The sequence below is a fragment of the Hippichthys cyanospilos genome, chromosome 10 (assembly GCF_059441005.1).
Source record: "Hippichthys cyanospilos isolate Australia breed blue-spotted pipefish chromosome 10, RoL_Hcya_1.0, whole genome shotgun sequence".
NCBI classification, from domain to species: Eukaryota; Metazoa; Chordata; class Actinopteri; order Syngnathiformes; family Syngnathidae; genus Hippichthys; species Hippichthys cyanospilos.
In genome coordinates, this window is record NC_142378.1 from 19,604,960 (window position 1) to 19,625,676 (window position 20,717).

The 20,717-nt window shown below is 38.3% G+C and overlaps 1 protein-coding gene across 1 annotated transcript; it reads left to right on the forward strand.

Annotated features, from left to right (window-relative positions):
- The first annotated feature begins 1,978 nt into the window (after positions 1-1,978).
- Positions 1,979-20,299, forward strand: rnf11b (ring finger protein 11b). The gene is made up of 3 exons (XM_088426069.1): positions 1,979-2,552; positions 14,096-14,265; positions 15,292-20,299. Exons 1-3 carry the CDS (start codon positions 2,430-2,432, stop codon positions 15,461-15,463), a joined length of 465 nt encoding a protein of 154 aa, XP_088282195.1. The 5' UTR covers positions 1,979-2,429; the 3' UTR covers positions 15,464-20,299.
- Positions 20,300-20,717: the final 418 nt, after the last annotated feature.

The following is a 20,717-nucleotide window of genomic DNA, read 5'->3' on the forward strand; positions in this document are numbered from 1 at the left end:
TGACACGAAATGAACAGAATAGGGAGAATAAGCTTATATATGAAATATATAATTTAGAAAAATAATACATGTAAAATGAAATTGACTTTTTTTACAGTTATTACAATTATTATAGTTTACTATTGTTATGATAATATCAGGTTATTTTTGGTTAGCAGAGAAGGCCTTGCCGGCCCTGACGACCCACCACTGCCTTAATTTACTTAAGTGTTGATTTAATACTGACAGTAAGCTTCTGGGATTTAATGTCCTTGAGTCTTAAAAAAAAAAAAAAAAAAACGTTAAAATCTGTCCCTGGCATTGAATGAGATAATTAATTTTGAAAAGGTAATCATTTTGAAATTTTTAAAAAGTCTACAATTTGCAATTTTTATCTTCTAAACGTCAGTAAAGTTGAAAAGTAACAAATACACTTGTCAAATCGAATCTGTTGGTGAATAAATGGGCACTTTCAATTTTTAATTACGCTAACAAAAAATAAATCATAAATATTTCCAATGGGGGTCCTTTGAAAATTTATTTTTTAAAAGGGGTCCCGGTTGCAAAAAAGTTTGAGAACTCCTGCTTTAAGGGATCATCCATAAAATTTCTGATCAGGTTAAGACAATGCATGCTTTATCTGCTGACACCTGAGTCAGAATTTAGCCAAGATTTCCCTTACAACATGTTGATAAAAATAATTTCTTCCGCCATCTTTCGCTCACCTAGAATTTACAGTAGATTGTATATACTGTAAATGGCACCTTTTACACAAATGATCCTGTTGTAAAAGGACCGATGACAGTGTGCCTTTTTGAAAGGCAGCCTCCCTCCCTCCTTTTCTCCAGTGGCACTTGAGCTCGAACAAACGGGCCATTCAGCCTGAGCAGTGTGGAGACCGTGTGTTTTTCTGCACGTTGCATCTTCAGCGAAGAAACGACCAGTACTATAGTTGTAAATCACTACCTGCTGCTCTCCATCAGCCACGTTTTATGACAACCTGCTGTAGAATGGCAAGAATCAATAGTATTTAGCACTCGTGTCAAACTGAGAAGGCAGTTGAACAAATACATCATGGTGAAATGGTGTCAATATGATTAAGTGAACAGCAGCAACATGGTTTCAAACCAAGAAACCATTGATATGTTTCACATTAGAACTGTCATTTTAGAAGGTAATTTCGGTGTTCTTGATGGTGAGGAGGTGTCAGAACTTGTATTTTATTTTCTAACGTGTACTGTATGGCATTTTCCTTTGGGTTTCCACCTAGACATAACTACGTGAAACTGTGGCATTGTCATATTTGCGTTTCGCAAATGATAAAAAGCAAGGCTACCACTGATCATAATGACATTCCTGTATGTACAGAATGCTTTTCTTGTAAATTAAAATCGGATTAGGAGAAGAATCTTGTCTTGATTTTTGTCTTTTATGCTAGGAGTTTGAAACGTTTCATATCATTGGGGCACATACAACATACTACTTGGTAAATTCCCCGAATTAACTATTTTGTTGGTGGGGAAAGTTTTATTGCATTAAAGTTGTCGTAGTAGTTTTTCAAAGAAAGTTGCATTTCATGAGAATCAAGCAAAGGTTTTAGTTATCTTTATAATAACAAAGGTGTATTTGTCAAGGTGAAATTTACAAGTAACATGAGAATGAAGTCTTTTTTTTTTGCAGGACAAAGCCATAATACATTCAAGTGAAGAGTTGAATACGTAATAAAAAGTAATCTTGACAAGTCAGCATTCGGCATAATTTATCGCCAATTGTTTTACGTTACCCCCTCTTCCCAAAAGCGCTCTTTACACGCAAAGGGCTTTCAAAAAGCATCTCGTGCAGCGTTACGAGCGATTCCCAGCTCTTGTACATGTGGACTGAGAATTACAATGGGAACAATCCGATTGGCTGTGAACAAAAAAAATGCGTGGACATACTCGGACAGCGATTGGCAGATTTTACGGTGGGCAGTGTTTAGTATTAGTGTTGCTACAGTAGCCGTCTTTTTGTAGATGTCGAGAAGGACTGAAAATTGGAAAGTCCCCGACAGTCCGGCGAGGATTTCCGGTAGCAACTAGCACTAGTCGAAAGGAGTACTGTCGAGTCTTTTGTTTTCTTCTGACTCCCTTTCATGGATGGCAAGAGCCTTTTTGGCGTGTAATTTATCTGTAATAAAAGCGAGCGTTCAATTGAGCTAATCGGCGGGAGCTAGCTCTTTGTATGGCGAGCAGCTAGCTAGTTCGAGGGATGTTGTGTTGAGCCGAAGGCGGCCCCCCTCCCGTCGTCTGGGAGAGGAGGACAGACGTCATCCGTTGGTGTTGGAACCACGCCGCCGTCAAGCAGAAAAGAAAACAGCGGAAACGATAGCCTGTGAAATATTCGGCGTGTTACGTAAGAGAGGCATCGCTGAGAGAAAGTGAGAGCGACACAGGGAAGGAGTTCGGCCGAAGATGGGCAACTGCCTCAAGTCGCCAACTTCGGACGACATGTCGTTGCTCCACGAATCGCAGTCGGACCGGGCTAGCTACGGAGACGGCGGCGATCCCGACCTCGAGCCGCCGCCCCCTTACCAGGTAACCTTCTGAGGACACACATTGGTGTAGTCAAAGGATGTGCTCGATATAGCCGTTGACAGGTTCGACATCGTCGCTTTGTTGCTAATCCGCTTTGGGATATTACAAATGTCCTGTCTGTGCCTATTACCAATCCAGCACAGCAATCCTGCTCCGCAATAGACGGCAGGGCTGAACCATTTCCAAAATTACTCAATGCACCCCCAAACACACTCCATATTGCCATTGGATATGCAATTTTTTCTAAGGTCCTCTTCACATTATTTTATAACAGATACACACATTAAATACTTTATAACACATTTACACATTAAATCGTTTTTTTTTTTTCGTTTTGATCAACCTAATGCCGTGCTTTGTGTATAAAAGCAAAGCTGATTAAGAAATATCTGCACATCCCATTTCTTGTCTTGCTGAAATCAGACAGCTTTGACAGGGTGTCCCTTCAAGCAAGTCAGCCAATACTCACCCCACTTCGGGGCGGATGGTGAGGCCTTGTGTTTGTGTATAAGCAATTTAAGAGTCTTCATTTTTTCCACTGGGTAATAATAACCGAAGTGTTGCAAAAGGCCCTTGCGCACCTGGGTTACTAGGTTAAGCCTGATCCGAGATTTAAAATAAGCATTTGTTTCAGGGTTAGAGTAAACTGGCTCAGGACAAACCCTAGTAGTATTTCACTTGTAATATAGATTTCATCGTGCTATTTGGGTTAGAGCCAATAGAAGGGGACCGTATGGTTAAAACGCCAATAGTACAGGGAACTGAGTATAGGTCAGTTTTTCATGTTATTTTCTACAAAATTCCCCTTTTTTAAATGGGGAATACTAAATAAAACTGAATGTTACACTGGGAAGGTTTGTTTCCTTTTTTCTCAATTGAGCTATGATTTCAAAAATTCGTAGGAAATAGGATAATGAGCTCAGGTTTTGGCACATTTGTTTTCTCGATGTACTTTATTATACATAGTGCATTTAAAAAAAGCAGAAATGTAACATTCTGTTGGCCCGTACCCTTATAAAATGTTGCATGCATGTACACCAGACAAGGGGGAATTTTATTTTTTTTTTTGCAGTAACCCAAGTGCAGGGGCTTTTCGTGACTGGTACAATTCAAATAAATAAATATGCTTGGAGTTTAAAATGTCATGCATCATTATAGTTAACTCTTTAAATGTCAGCCGTTTGCAGACAGCCATCTGACCTGAATGCCAGACATTTTTGGGGATTTTCACTTTTTTTTTTTTTACCAGATTTATTATTGTGTTTTATGGCTGTATAATCATGAAACATGCTAAACAAGAGTGCACTTCAGAAAAAAAAAATCATCCATGTCATTCTTTTGTACTCTGTAGTCGAATAAAGACAAATTTCACTTAAAATCCAGTTTCGGAAAACAAAAACAGAAATCAATGGTGTTGTGTTGTGGTTCTTAGCAATTTTTGTGCTTTTTTTGTGCTCTCAGCTCCTTGCCCAAAAAGGGACAGTGTGTAACATTCAGACCATTTTTCATTATGGATAGCAGGAGGGGCTCCATTTACGTAGCTACAACAAACATGGCCGCCTCTGCAGAAGTGCCACCCTCCATGTAATATAATTAATGATAACTAGACCTACACTTTTTTTAAAACATAACTATTGGTCATTAAGAACACATTCATTTGCAAGTTTTTGAAGTTTATAATCTTTTTAATTTATTCCTTTTTAATTAAAAACGGTCTAAATCTTACACTCTGTCACTTAAACACAAGCTCATGTGTACACTCACCAAAATTGCTACTTGTTACCAAGACTGTTTGCAGGGCCTCCCGTTTTAATATTGTAATTATTAAGTTAACATTAAATTAATCACAACAAAATTCAATGTACTATAATGTCCTCGTGACTTTAAATTTGTTTGAATTCATGCAAAAGGCTTGTCGAAAACAATAAAGTGCTTTGCCATACAAGCTCACAAATTCCTAACTTCCTAACAAAAAGAAGCTCACTGAAGCCCTTATCCCTCTGAGTTGCGACCATTGCAGAAAGTGGTGATTTTAGCATTCTTAGAAGTGTTTGTGGCTTTTCAGAATTGATCAAGATCCTCATTGTAACAGGGAAATTTTGAACGTGAATCCATTGATCCGTCACCATGAACAATTATTTGTAGTCAGTCGTTGTCCAAATCTGTGGTGGGCAAGTTTTTTGCTGGTTCCTACATTCGTAAGAGCCCCGCCCGCTTTCCGTCATCGGAAAAATTTTTTACATCGGCGGTCCGTCAGTGTATTTTTTGCCCACCCTTCCACCACCACTAGAAGGCAAAATTTGACATTTGACTTTTTGTTTGTGGTCGGTTGTTAGTTAGGCGCTGATTTGCTTGTGCTTGCATTTATACTGATTCCTTTTTCTATTTTTGTAACTACACTTAAAATCAATGCATAGCCTGTGGTTCTGCAGTTGTGCTGCAACTGGAACACATAAAGTCATGATTAATGCTCCACATTTGAGGAAGTTTAAAGGACAAGAGTGGTGTAATTACTAATCATTTCCATTAATGAGAGTAAAATGCCTTTCACAACCTCGGTGTGGTCAAAAACGACTATCTCTTTATATCTGCCTGGACAACAGTTTTAGAAGACGGTTTTATTAACATTTTTCTAAATTTCATCTGTCACATATACTACAGGTAAAACAAAGTATTTCTGTGAAAATGACCAAACAAAAGGAGTATATTGGACGCTTGGCTTTTCTCTTCCCACATGGCAACATATAAAGCCAAGCTTCACAAGATATTTTGTATTGCTATGCGAGCATTTAGTAAAAAACATCAAATAAAAAACAAAAAGCTTAAAAGCTTTTTGCATACGTTTTCAAGCTCGCAAGCCGATCAACCACAAAGAAATAATTCCCGTCAAAATTGCAAAAGAATATATAAGCACGTCATCAATAAGTTTAGGCTTGTATGTATGGTCAACAAAGCTCTTCAATCCCTCATGACTGACAGGTATGAAGGTCAGATGATTGGACGTGATCATTTTCACTGACCCGCCCTCACCTAGTCAATCTACAAAATTTTTCTGTCCTTTTTGTTATTTTTTTAATAGGCCTCAGGCTCTGGTTTGGTAAAAAGACATATTTCCAGTAAAAATGAGACTTTAATAAATCATTTTTGCTTGTATGACAGCTTTCAAATGTATAAACGGTACTTTTCTTCTGAAAACAAGGTAATAAAAATTTGAAAAAAGGATTTTGATAACAAAAACAATGCATTTGTAAGAATCTAGCGTTTTACAATTTTAAAGTTGCCTGTCGCCGGTGTCTGCTGCTCTCAGTCATTCACAAGGGATAATATCTGGATCAGCATCACAATAACAATCCCTAGTTCATATGGTTGAAGCATGCTTTGCCTTATCTCTTCCATTTGATATAGACAGTGAAAAGGTTAGCCAACGCCTCACAGAGGCTCAGGCATTGTATAGCATGCTCATGTCGTCATTGTTATTTTGATCAACTGATGACAATCGCTTTGTAGATTTAACTCTTAACAGAGTCTTCAATTGTCAGTTTTCTGTATTTTTCCTTTTTTTCCATCGCTCTGCAACTTCCTTTAACTTCCTCTTCCCTTCACCAGGCAATGTTACTGCTTTCCACTGTGGGCTTCTTCTACTGTGGAAACGCTCTCATCAGAGACACTATTTCCCGTCTTGTTGAGATTTCAACACATAAGCCTTACTGGGCATACTATTGCGTGAAATTCCTTAAAAACCCAATGTGTTTCCAAAAAAAAAAAAAAAATAAAAGCAAAACATGAGTATTTTCCCAGTATTTCCCCAAATGTGGGATGCACTGGTGTATAGGACACACCCTTAATTTGAGGGTCATTCTGATATTTTTTATGTTAACGTCTAATTTTGTAGTCTACTGACGAAAAGCTCCTAATGGGTATATGATGTAAAAGGACAGATGTTGTGCACAAACAGACCCAAAAGTGAGCGCTGCTAGCTTGCAAACTCTAAAGAGACACTGTGCCTCGCCTTGTGAATGTGTCACCGCTATGTTTCCAGATCAACTCTTTGATAACCGCTGCCAAGCATGTCTGATTCTTCTTCCGGGGAGGGGTGAAAGTTGTGAAAGAATGACCTGAGGGAGGGAAAACACTTCCTGTGGAACTTCCCGATGTAAGACTTAGGGACTGAAATGAGCAAATGACGGTAAAATAAATGTAAAATATATCAAAGCGACTAGTCCACAATGGGAAAACATTGTCAACCGATTTACATAATTACGTTGTCGACCATTCGTGACAGCCCCTATCGTCAGCCGTTTGGAAGTGGTTTGGGTTTGCGGCAACAGACGTGGAACGAGTAACCACGCTGTAACCTTTGTTTGGAGCCAGTTGCAACAAAAGGCAATGATACAACAAACTTATTTCGGCATCTAAGAGAGAGGCACTCGTCTGAGTTGGTAAAATGTCAAGCTTTGTGAGGGGAGCAAGACTGTATCAACCAACCAACTCCCGCTAAAAAGAAGCTTACTGTGGAGGAGTCATTTACACAAGGAGGGACGTATAACAACCTTTCTTTTTTATTACTCGATCGCTCTCTATCGTGAGCGATCGAGTAATAAAAAAGAAAGGTAAAGATGTAAAAAAAATATCTATCTATATCTATATATATATATACATATATATATATATATATATATATATATATATATATATATATATATATATATATATATATATATATATATATATATATATATATAATATATATATATTTTATTATTTTGCTAAAACTGCTTTAGGGCGTGTCAAAGGTGGCCTTTCTCTCATTAGGAATACCCAGCTATGCCTTATCATTTCTTGTAGTAGAAAGAAATTGGCGTTGGATGACCTCCTCCTAAATTAGTGCTTCACAATTATATTTTGCAAACCCCCCCTCCTCAGGAAAGAGAAAACCCTTCTCCCCGATTTTAGCGAATGATGAACAGTCAATCAATCAATCAATCAATCAATCAATCAAGTTTTATTTGTATAGCCCTAAATCACTGAAGTCTCAAAGGGCTTCACAGATGAAAAGAGGTCATGTGGAGACTTCTTTCAAAAAAGAAGTCATACATAGACATCTTTTCAGTATAAGGTACACAACAGCATCCCCTGTCAAAGCTCCCGGAAGGAGAAGGAAAAACTCATACTAAGTCGACGAGATAGGATGGAGCTAAACCCTGTAAAATGTTATAAGTAATTAACAGCACCTTAAAATCACATCTCACGTGTATTGCAAGCCAATGCAGGTCAGCTAGAATCGGAGTAATATGATCAAACTTTCTCGTCCTTGTCAATAGTCTCGCTGCTGCATTCTGTACACACTGCAGGCTTTTGATGTAGGACATGGGAAGTCCAGAAAACAAAACGTTACAATAGTCTAGGCGCGACGTAACAAATGCATGAATTAATGTTTCTGCATCGCTAGGAGAAAGAATAGGGCGAATTTTAGCTATATCGCAAAGGTGAAAAAACGCCGTTCTTGTCATGTTATCAATATGTGTTCGAAAGGAGAGAGTTGAGTCAAAAATCACGCCGAGATTTTTTGCAGAACTACTTTGGGAAACAGTACAGTTTTCCAGGTTCAACGTGGTATTCTTAATCAAGTGCTGATGATGAGCACTTGCTCCGTGAGATGTTAAAATCTTGAGAAATCGTATAAATTAACACCACTTTTAATCTTGCTACAACTTTATCCCTGACGTCTTTGGTGTGCTCTTTGGCCTTCAAGCTGTTGTTTAGTGACCAATACACTCCAAGCAAAGCTCTGAAGCCCTTACAGAACAGCTGTAATTTTACTGAGCAGGTTACACACAGGTGGCCCATGTTTAACTAATTCAGTCCCAAAAACGTATTTATATGTCTTTACAAAGTTTCAGACATGTAATCCCAGTTACTAATTTACCGGATTTTTTTTTCTTCCTGCAATAAAATAAAGGACGGTCCCAAAATATTTTCTGCCGAAATAAATGAATACATAAATAAAACCTGCCATTGGATGTCCAAGACTCCTTTTGTAAGATATGTAAAAATATGTGGCATTGAATGAGTTAAATATTTTAACAAGGCATGAACTTTCAGCAGTGGTATGTTTTAAAGGTTATTTAATGCACTCAGAGAAAGCTGTTAGAATAGTAGTAACCCACGTTTTTTATTTTTATTTTTCAAAATAATAACATCACGTTTCTTCACAGTTATGCTTCTTGTGTGTGAGCTTTCAGTAAAAAAAATAAAATATTTATAGAGCGATAGGTCAATAGCCTTATCATTGTTTCTGCACAAAGTATAAGGTATGAAGTGGTTATGGCTGTTAACCTGAGAAAATATGCAAAAGTTCAAGGCGTATTAGTACTTTCGCAAGGCGCTGTATAAAGAACTCTTTCATAACAGCCAGATCCAACTCCCAATGTCCCTCAATTGACCACAGTGAGCACAAGCTTCCCCAAACTGGGGGCATGGCACACATATTTGGCGTGGTTGCACAGTTCAGCATAATGCGCTTTTTAGAAGGGCCAAGGCCTCCCCAAAGTTGTTTCACTCTGAGTGGAGCACTTTCCACAAAGTGCTTTCCCCCATGCTCCAAACATGACAAATGAAAAAAAAAAATCTCTCCATGTAGAATTTATTTGTTTGATTACTCAGTCTATCAATAGATTACTTGATTGTTGTTAACTTTTGATACTGCAGACCAAACGTGGACCCTTTTTCGTCCTGAAACTCGTTTACGACAGACTGCCAATAAGCATCAGAACCACACATGCTTTATAACTTGTAAATCAAGTTAAAGATTACGTGTTTTTTTTTAATGTTTTAACTTTTTTATACTCGTGGTGAATGAAATGTTTGGGAAATGAAAGTGCCACACACTATGTGGTTAACGACAAAAAGATGTGTATGTTGTGATGTTGTACTATTAACATCAGTTTTTACACTTCTCAGGTAAGAATACTAGTTTGATATTTGAAATTCTTGTGATTTCAGTCTTAAACTGGCCCACACCACACCTAGATACACAGATTCCTCAAGTTTTGGGAGGCAATTAACTGTGTGTCAGATGATTCTTCACAGTGTGATCTGGAATTGACTCAACTTTTAGTGCTAGAAATATTGCCTGCTTCAAGTATGCAGCTCTTTTGTAATGTTGCTTTTTCCCTCAGGAGACAATTCTGGTCTTTACTCATAGAGAACGAATGGCAATCTGAGGAAGTGAACAGTACATTTAAAAAAACAAAAAAAACAAAGTGAACAGTACATTGTAAAAAATTTTTTTTATTTTTTTTAATCTGAACATTGATTTAAAAAACAAGAAGCGTGACCTGTTAGTATCCTGGCTTTGGCCTTCCTTTGTCAAATTGGCTTCACAGCCCGCTACTTTTAAGGGAAATGTTTTAAGATAAGTTTGATATTATGATCTAGTGTTTTGGTGTCATAGTTTGTGGTGTATTTTTGATATGTATGGAGTAATATTAAAAAGACGTATCCGTGTTTAACCATTCGTACGTGTGTTTCAACATTCATATGAGTACAACTGCAAATGTTGTTGAGTTTGAAGCGTCTACCTATGAGTATGACTAAATTGTGTTCAGTTCGAATTTTCTTTGTGTTAGTATTTGATAATAGGATCCCACTTCAGCGTTCGTGTGTACAGTGATCCCCCTACTTCGCAGTTAATGGGGGGTGTCAACCCCCCGCGAGGTCTGAAACCCACGAAGTAGGGTATCAGTTCCTAGATTTCTATATAAGCCCCAATATAGCCGCAGTAACCATTAACAATCTTTTTTTTTTTTTTTTTGCGTATTTTATTTCCTTTCTTAAATTAACATTACATTATCCTTATTGACATTATTAACATTATTGTATATTCATTAAATAACTAATATTACTTAGTTTGTTGAGAATTATCTGCACCAAGACTCTGTCGAAAGAGTACGCAAGTCATCACGTTGAACTTCACATTTATTTTGGCTCATGTATATCATGTGTATCATGTAGGATCTGTTGAATAATAAATCAACAACAATGTTAAAGTCAGTAAACTAACATATAAACACTTACCGAACTTGAATCTGAATTTACTGTATTTTTAGCCGACATTAGCGGGTTAGCAACAACTAACAACTACTATTAACTATAAAGTGCAACCTCTACACAAACGAACACATAAACAGAATAAACACTCATCGCTTACTAAACATAGGCAGTAGCGTGCGTTATCAACATAAATGATAATGAACGATAAATATGAGCTTACGTTGTCATTCACTACTTCACCGTAACGAGCCGAATGACGCACAGAGACTGTAAAACAGGAAACGGAAATGCAACGCGACCTGACAAATTAAAAGCATGCATATCGAAATAAGATAACAAACGTCACAAACTAACACTTGAAGAATTATTAACATAGTTATTAACTAATATTACTTAGTTATTTGATGATTACAGTACTGTATGATGTACTTTTTTGCTTTTTTAATTTTTTTCCATTTTTGCGCATTTTTTAAATTATTTTTTATTTTGAAATATTTTAAATTTTTCCTGGAAAAACCCGCGAAGTACTGAGACCGCGATATCTGAGACCGCGGAGTAGGAGGGATCACTGTATATCAAAACCAATTCAAAGGGAAGGGTTCTTTCAAATCAACTGCAGTGTTTGTTTCTGCCAGGAGAGGTCCCTAGCTGTTACAGAAGCTTCCCAAAATTAACCCATTCTCCTAGCAATTGGCCACAAATGGGCATCACTAAAGATGTGCCAACATTTTCCTTAACATTGAAATGGGATGCGCAATTAAAAGTGTATTCCTTGCCGTTACATTCTGCCATTCACCGTTTCACTTATGGTGTGCGGATGACTCACAGATCTACTTACTTTGCCTGGTAGCTTGGCTTGATGTCATCTTAATTTGCATATCCAAGTCAAACCAAAAGAAATCAATCAGTCATGCATCCAAAAACGGCAATCCACACAAGAGATTCGTGGACAGATGTGAGGTCGTGTCTGGTGAAGAATCATACTTGTGCAAATGAGACTTGCTCTCAAAATAGTTAGCACTCACAATTCAATTTCAATTTTGTTGTCAGAAAAAACAAATTCAAACACACAATTTAGAATGATACTCACACAAAGACAATTCAAACTCAACACAATTTAGAGTCGTACTCATTCAAACAGTTAAACACTCATACGAATGGTCTTTTTGAGAACAATCTTACTTCAGAGATACAGTATGTACCAAAGGTTCGCAAATGGAGGTACAAGTACCCCTGGAGGCACTTTAGTGGGTATGGGAAATTTGACAGGAACATTGCTTTTTTTTAAGAGAAAATAAGTTGGAACATCAAGCAACCGAATTGTAATTTGTGTTATAGTGACTTATTTGCAAAGATTTAATGGCTTTATTATAATAATTTTCATATGGATACACATTGTCATTAGTGATGCAGTCTCCTTGCAGACAAGCTAGAAATCAAACTGATGATGTTCCATGATCCATCTTTTAGAGTTGCTGAAATGCATACCGCTATAGCGAGACAAATATGATTTCAAAGTTTGTTGTGTTTACTGTAATACATTTTTAAAATTCAAAAACGAAAGACATACTGCTTCATACTTAGTCTTTAACCAACACTTTTTTATTTCTCCTGATGTGGTTCACCACGATGTAGTCAGACCTCATTTTACAAAACGTTACATGTCATCAATGAAAGCGTTTGAGCCAAAAGCACATGGCTCACTCGATTCCTGAATGAACAAAGGCAAGTGCTTCAGAATAAGGAACAGTTGTGTTTACAGTCTTCTCTTCTGGGAACCAGCCAGACTAAGTTGATCAGATGGGCCCTCTGAGCTGACCAGACCGCTGAGGCAAGCAAACTATTTTGAGTCCACTCTATAACGGGGTCTACCTTATCGGGGGCTTTAATATTGACAAGCTGTGTGAGTGACTAAAGATGGAGGTACAAGTACCCCTGAGGGTACCTGAAGGCACTTTAGTGGATATAGGAGGTTTGACAGGAACGTTGCACCAGAGGTCCGCCGTACTTGCAGTTCTGGTGACTTGGGAGCAGCCGGTGAGAAAAATGCTGAGTCATTGCTGTGGGGGCAGACGATGAAGCTGTTTGCATTAGTATGACCTGTGATGCCCCTTGTACAAAGCTTCAGGGATGCCAAGTGTTTATGTAAGGCCTACTTTTTTCAGAGTGCATTTTTGAAAAAAATAGTTGGAAAAGCAACATTGAACAAATTTTGTTGAAGCCAAAAGTGGTAGAGTGCGAAACGGTGGCAGACTGGTTAACAGGTCTGTAGCTTCGCTCCGTCCTTTCTGAGTGGAATGTGCATGTTATCCCCGTCCTTGCATGGGTTTTGTCCGACTACTCCGGTTTCCTCCCACATTCCTAAAAACATGCATGGTAGGTAAATTGGGAAGTCTAAATTGTCCTTAAGTGTAATTTTGAAAGCATATCTATATTTTTCCCCGCACTATAAGGCGCACCTAAAAGGCTTATTTTTTTAAAAAGCTGATGGTGCGCCTTATATATGGATGAATATTGAGATTGGGATTCCTAGATGGGGAATGAACTGATAAAGTAAGCTTTACCTGATTCTTTTGTGTATTTACAGTTGAACAAGGTTGGTCATATTTGACATTGAGTTATGATGCTATTGAGAGTTTAGAGTTATGATTTGAGTTATTATTGTTATTACTTTGAGTATTACTATGTTGTGATTGAAAAAGTTTTAAAATATGTCATTAATTGAGGGTGCGCCTTATAATCCGGTGTGCCTTATATATGGAAACAGTTTTTAAAAATGTAATTAAATGAGGGTGCGCCATATATATATATATATATATATATATATATATATATATATATATATATATATATATATATATATATATCGCAACCCGAAGATTACTGGGATGAACTCATTCAATTGTCATCGGCATTTTGCAGATTTATTTTTTTCCTCAAAAGACAACACTGGTGAGTAGGTAGTCAGTAGATGTTATTTGTAAAAATGCACAGATTGCGATTGTTAAAGTATATTATTATAGTGCGAGCGCAAATTGGTTACTTTGCGATATAACATATTGGAGCACTGAGTGAAGACATGGAAATTAATGACTACTTAACAGCCATTTATGCTTTTCATTTGCGATAGTATGGTACTCTCAAATTTTACCATTTTACGTTACACTAAGAGTAAATTTTTATGTGCTACTTGAGCCTATTGAACGAATAGAACTGATGTTCTAATCTATACTGAATATTGTGAGGTTTTGGTAAAGGATGTGGCCTACACAGCGCCGTAAAACCTGATGATTCACAGTGACAAATTTGATCAAACTAGTTTTGATTCAGAACGAAGTCATTTATAAAAAAAAAATAAATCCAATTCCAGTGGACCTTTATCTCAACATGCCAGTACCTTTATCTGGCCCATGCCCTGCGGGCCCTCAATTGCTGCTGGCAGCACTAGTTTTACTTTGTTTTTTCGAAACCATCTTTTTCTCTTTATGCAGGAGCAGATTCACGTTCCCATCTACCACCCGACACCGAGTCAGGCCCGACTAGCCACCCAATTGACAGAAGAGGAGCAGGTGCGCATCGCCCAGCGCATCGGACTCATCCAGCACCTTCCAAGGGGAGTGTTTGACCCCGGACGGGACGGATCAGAGAAAAAGATCAGAGAGTAAGTCGCAAAACTGGCCAGAATGATCTGAATTTGGCCAGATTTCTCTCTTTCTTTCTTTATTTTTTAAGGAATGCAAAACAGGAATCGGCTGATCTATCTGATCTGTAAAAATCTTTGTGTAAATGTTATATCTCCCAATGGGACATATAACATTTCACATTTTGAGCTTTCCCATCTCACATACATTATATTTTACTCTTTCATTTCACCTAATGGATCATTCCCCTCATTCCAATAATTCATACATATTAATATTTCCCTTAATTCCATATTTTCACTTCAGTATTCCAATATTCATATCCAATGGGAGATTTAACATTTCACATTACACATTCACAACATTTAATTCATTCATTTCACCTCAAGTACTAGTTCCATCGTTCCAATAATTAATACATATTAATATTTTCACATAATTCCAGATTTTTCACCTATAATAATTCACAATTCATTCCAAATGGCATATTTAACATTTTACATTTGAAGCACCCCCATTTCAATACACATCATTCAATTCATTCCTATCACATTTTCATCATTACTTATATTCACACATTCCAATCATTCATTACTATTTTAATATTACAACCCATAATTCCTCATTCATTCCCACTGTTCTCACTAAAACTTTATATGTATGTTGTTGCTTTTTTTTTTGTCCGGGAGTGGCCCATTTTGACACTTGCTTGACTGAAAATGACGTCACAGTTGATCGGGACTGGAGCCCATCTCTCTGGTATCGATTAATCACGGCCCAGTTCGCCAAGATCACATGGCCAAACGCGGAAACCATGATTGCTGAGCCTTGAGCAACTGTAATTTGATTTTCAGTCGACAACAAGTGGCAACATGGCTACCCTCAGCAAGGGATAAAATAGGGTGGATTTTACTGCCTAAATCACACTCCACAAACATAACATTAGTTAGAATACATTTTTTGTTTTAATTATCATTTATTTATTTATTTTGTAATGTATAAGAAATTTAAGGGTGATAGAAAAATCTGTGTGTTTGGGTCTGCAGGTGTGTCATTTGCATGATGGACTTTGTGTACGGGGACCCCATCAGGTTCCTGCCCTGCATGCACATCTACCACATGGACTGTATCGACGACTGGCTCATGAGGTCCTTCACCTGCCCGTCCTGCATGGAGCCAGTGGACGCCGCATTGCTTTCCTCCTATGAGACCAACTGACACACACCATGTGTCAGTTGCACACATCATGCACATACACACATACATAGACTACACACTTGTGGACTTATCCAGGATTAGTAAAAATGCAATCCAAGTGTTGACAAGTTGGCCTGCTGGTCAGGACTTTGTCTGAGAACGTGAAAGAACTGAAGCTGCACACCAGGAAGCAGCATCACAAAACAAAAGGTCATTGGGACACTACTACTGTCACATACTTACACTGCCCCCAAAAGGTTGAAGGTGAAATCAGCTTCACCTGTAAAAGTTAGTTCATTTAAGGCTCATCATCATTCTAATTCATAATATTGCAATTTTAATCTTTGACATGGACTGTGATGAGACACAAGATGGCCCACCGTGCTGTTTTTCCTGTTCCCCTTGAATCTTTGCTAACAGGTGGAAGAGTTGTCCATTTTTGTGGCTCGCAGCCTCCAACACTGCTCACGACTCCCAAGCTGCCAGCCCAACAGTTGTGTGCTTAGAATAGAGACAGCCTCAGTCTGGAGCTCCGGTGACAAATGTCAGCTAATGTTTTTGTAAAGGGCTTTGTTTGATTTCCCCAACTCGGCAAGAGAAACGGTGACGCGTCAGTCAAACCTTTCCATAATGCCCCTCCGCCTTTTGGACATCCAAGCCGCTTTCATGACACCCCTAGCAGATTGTCACATCAGAAGCAAAACTGTTAAAGCCACTGTTCATCCGCCTGTACTTTTCAGCCAGAACCCGACAGAGTGGGAGGTTGCTGTGTCCGCGGAATGTGCGCTAGCACAGCTGATTCGGCTTCCCATTCAGACAATTGGACATAGCGGTAGCTTTCAACACAAAGCGGGCAGCTTTTTAAACTTTGCACTGTGGCTGTGCCTTTGATACTGCATTAAAAGCGGTCAAATTTCACCTCTTAAGATTTAGATTCATCAAACGGCTGTATGTAAAGCTGTTTTGAGTGTTTAGTCGATATCTTTGGTGTTCTATCACACTATTTCAGCCCTGTTGTCATGAATAGTGCAAAGTGCAGTCTGTGCACATGGATGGAGTTTTCTTTCTTTTGGTATTTTCAGGACCCTACGCATGTAGAAGGGGTGTTTGCTCCGTTGTGGGAGTGAACACAGCCAACTTAATTCCTGGCCAGTGAAAGTATCTCCACTCATTCAATCTAAATTCAGTGGCGAGACACTCACACACAGAGCCTTTAACATTTCAAAAGCAAAATCTAATCAATGTGCACAAAGCGTATTTTTAAGGAACTGAAAGCAGACCTCCATTTGCGAATGATGTAAGAGGACCAAGGCAATCACTCAAACTAACTTTCAAAGGGTTCTATGTAAAGTACATTGGCAGATTGTTACATACGGGATCTATTTGTAGGGCTCACCAATTTTTATGGAATCTCTATTTGAAAGAGGCTTCCAAAGCACAAATGCTTTGCTTCTCCTTTCCTAATGTTTCTGGTCAATATGATATTTTTAAGTCCTCTCCTCATCTTTGTTTTTTTCCCCCCAAACTTCATGTTGTACGTTGTTGCTATGGTTAGGAGCATCAAAGACTTGGATTGTTCAATTGTCTTGAGGAGAAAGAGACAAGAAAGGACGGGTGAGCGCAGTTGAGTTAATTAGTCCCAAACAGATAAACTCCTGCAGGATTTGGGTTTGATCTCGGCCACTGTTTGGTAGGTTCCTGTATGTGGGATTCAGGCCTCAGCCTGCATCTCATCCGGCACTATTGGCAATAGCAAAAAAATGAAAGCTACAACCAACTACAAGTACAGTACTGTGCATATTAGCTTTGTCGTTTTAATGACATTCACAGGAGTCACTTGGAACGTCAGTAAATATTAGCACAGAAGGTCCATTTAACTGATTTCCATTTAAATTTGTAAAAGGTTGGCGCACACAGTGCTGTCTCTTGAACTTATTACAGGAAATTGTTTTCCCCACTTCATCAATATGTGAAATTTCGACTCGCGTTAGTTTGGAGAAGTAAACTTAATTCTGAGCAGAGTAGGACAGTGCGGCAACATTAAGTGTTGCTTTAGTGCCCTCCAGTGGCATTTTATTACAAGTACATGCTAAAGTAAGTAAGCTTGTATAAGACATAAGTGGTGCTTCGCCCCCTATTGGTGCATTGATAAGCGTTTAAAAACCATTTTAAAATGGAAATATGAGGTGGTTTCATAAAGTAGGGTCAGACTAATGTGGCGCGTGTCAAAATTAAAGCATCAAATATCATCTATGCTTCATATATCCGACAAATTTGACTTGTTTTCCCGAAGGAAAGCCTCATGGCTGACAAAGCTAGAAGAGTTCAAACGAAAACATTGGTAGCACTGAGTGAAAGGTCTAAGAAATTAGTCGGAAATGGACTCAGAAAGAGTTATTTCAAATGTATTTGAGGTGATTCTTATTTTTGAAGAGTTTGAGAAAGCGGATGTTGCTGGCATGATGCACGTGGGGCCATGCTGTAATGAGTCAAGATGATGACAGCCAGGAAACCGAACGGCCGGTCAAGTAGTCGTCACGAGACCCATCGAGATTAGAAGATTCGCAAGCGACTGTATGTAGGCTGCGCTTATTAGTTTTGCGTTGTTTGAAATTTGATGCTGTGCCATGCTGTATGTAAGTGATGCACGATGAAATGACCCAGTGGTCCATTTATTCTGCTAGCTCTGATGCGGAGACCTCATTAGGCAATCATACTAATTGCGGCATTGCATGCGACCAGGCAAGCTGGCGGCTCGAGTGGCAACTCAGAACCAAAAGATGAACAGTTCGTGCCAAAGCTGAGCAAAATCACTGTTATTTAAGTATATATACCCAGATGTGGGCAATTTACATTGATTTGCTGGTCCGACATTCGTCAGAGCCCCTCCCCCTTTCCATTGTCGTCGGTCCGTCATTTTTTTTAAGGCAGACGAAATTGTAATCATCGGTCCATCAGTGTATTTTTGCCCAACCTTGCGTTTTTTTTTTCATGTTTTTCTGCTCTGTCGTTTTCAGACCCTAGTCTATTTCTGCCTGCACTCATACAGTTTTTTTCTATCTTTCTTACACTTAGTTATCATCTTGACTACAATACCTTATTATGTTTATTAACCCACACCTAAAGGAAATACAGGTGGGCTAAGAGTGCAATTAGCAATCATGTCCACTGAATGGCATAATGCTATACATGACTCTTCATTTGGAGATATCGGTTCTCATTTATGCCTGTCCCACAATTATAGAAGACGGTTTCGTTATCTTTTATCTAAATTTGTCTAAATATCATCTGTCACATACTGTACGCTACAAGTAAAACAAAGTATTGCTGAGGTTGAATTTACTAAAAAACGTTTTTAATTGGGGAAAAAAAAAACTTTCCTGGCCAAGAGCCAATCAGAGAAAGAAGGCAATTTTATTCTGCACCCATGGATTACTTGAAAGAGTGACCGCCTTGCAGTGGAAACGCATCCCGGAATGTTCTTAATCAGCAGGAAACCTGAAATCAGGACTAAGAAAGGGAGCAACTACACATAAATCTCCAGTAAAGTTGGCTGTGTTATAGGTGTGCATGACAAGTATTGAAATGAACCAACCCAATTTATTCAATCAACTGAACATTTTTTTCATTGCTTGGTGGTGCTGTGACGTATGTCACAATGACTGTAGGCTCATTGCAGTTTGTACGATGAAGATGCAGCAATTTAGCAGATAAACATGCAAGTCAGTTGAATTATATACAAGTAGGCAAAAAGGGGTGTGGCAGGGTGATGTACATATAATGGACATCTGACGTAATGTCCATCCTTACGATTGCAACGGCAGATGAAAATTGCAATTCCAACATTTTTAATTCATTGGTTTTTTCGTTTGTGGTTTTTTTTTAGAATTTCGATCGTTTGTTGGTCCTTGGGCAAAATGGGCAATTAAATGACGGACAGTCCGTCAGTGCTGACAAAGTGCCCATCTCAGTGTATATCGCTTTCTCAATTTTGGCGTGTGCTTTATGACGTGAAGCTTTGAAAAGAAAATACACAAACTGAGCATTGACTTAAGCGGTTATGCATCCTGTCAATCAGCGGCAGCACACATGGTCCTTTTCAGAGTGTGTATTTTTACAAGACTTCACATTGTAAAGCACTCGGCGAAAATGTGGATGCACTCACAGATACATGGCTGTTCATCAACAACATGCTGATATGCCCAGCCCTGGTCAACACTTTTTTTTTTGTAATATATTTTGATACATAAATATATAACAAACATGCAAATACTTTACTGAAAATATGTTTTGCTATTTCTACCTCACTTTTCCACCTTACGGAGCGTCAGTTATTCGTGGCAGGTTCTAAATCTCTATACCCTGGGCAAACACTAATTCAGTTTGTTTTTTTCCAGGGACATTCTAGTCACACTGCATGCGTTCAAAGCCACAAACAGCTTTTTGCACAGTACTGTATGAATCTGCCATGTAACCACTGCACTCAAACTGAAGTCCATGGCCAAAAACTCTGAACAATTTGAAATAGAGCTCATTGAATGACTTACTTGAGCTGTTTTACTTTTATTTATATTGTGCAAAATGACTCAGAGTGCAGTGTCAGCCGGAATCTTTCAAATTAAATAGCTTGGGGGGAGCAAGTTTATTTATTTACAAAGGCCACGCTCACTGGCACAATGTGTTGATTGTGGATGAATTTTTCTAAGAATCAAACTGTCCGTCTCTGTTCGTTGTGCGAATGGTTTGTGTGTTTTATGTTTGTGTAAAAATCCTTGAGGTATATTTCCTTGTTTGTGAGCATAAACATGCATATGCAGAGAGCTAGAGCCGTCAAATAAATAGATGCTGAAAACTGAACATGAACTACTCGTTTTTACTTTGACTTCACCTCATCAGCAAGCTCAGCACAAGGCTGATAACGATCCCCATCATTTGAATCAGGCGTCCTGGAGGACGGAAATATCAAAAACATGCAGAGCACCTGCCCTTGAGGACTAGGTTTTGACAAAACTGGTTTAAACAATAATGAATGCTGTACCATTTGTTGGATTTATTTAGTTTTTGTTTTTTTGTTTTTCCACAGAAGCGTAAAGCTGCTGTTGTGGAGTAAACATTTTTTAATTCCAGACTCCCATGAACACATTTGCAATTACTGTATGTTCAAAAGTACTTGAAAGGCAAAATGCTAAAAACAGAATTTTTTTCCTCAAGATGCCACAGGATATTAACTTGTGCATGTCCCCTGTATCATCTATTATTACATTTTTTTATAAAG

Bases quoted from the DNA above. Each gene is read 5' to 3' on its own strand.
- rnf11b (XM_088426069.1), top strand. From the start codon at position 2,430: ATGGGCAACTGCCTCAAGTCGCCAACTTCGGACGACATGTCGTTGCTC. The intron at 2,553-14,095 runs GTAACCTTCTGA...CTCTTTATGCAG, and splicing joins AGCCGCCGCCCCCTTACCAG to GAGCAGATTCACGTTCCCAT. The intron at 14,266-15,291 runs GTAAGTCGCAAA...TTGGGTCTGCAG, and splicing joins TCAGAGAAAAAGATCAGAGA to GTGTGTCATTTGCATGATGG.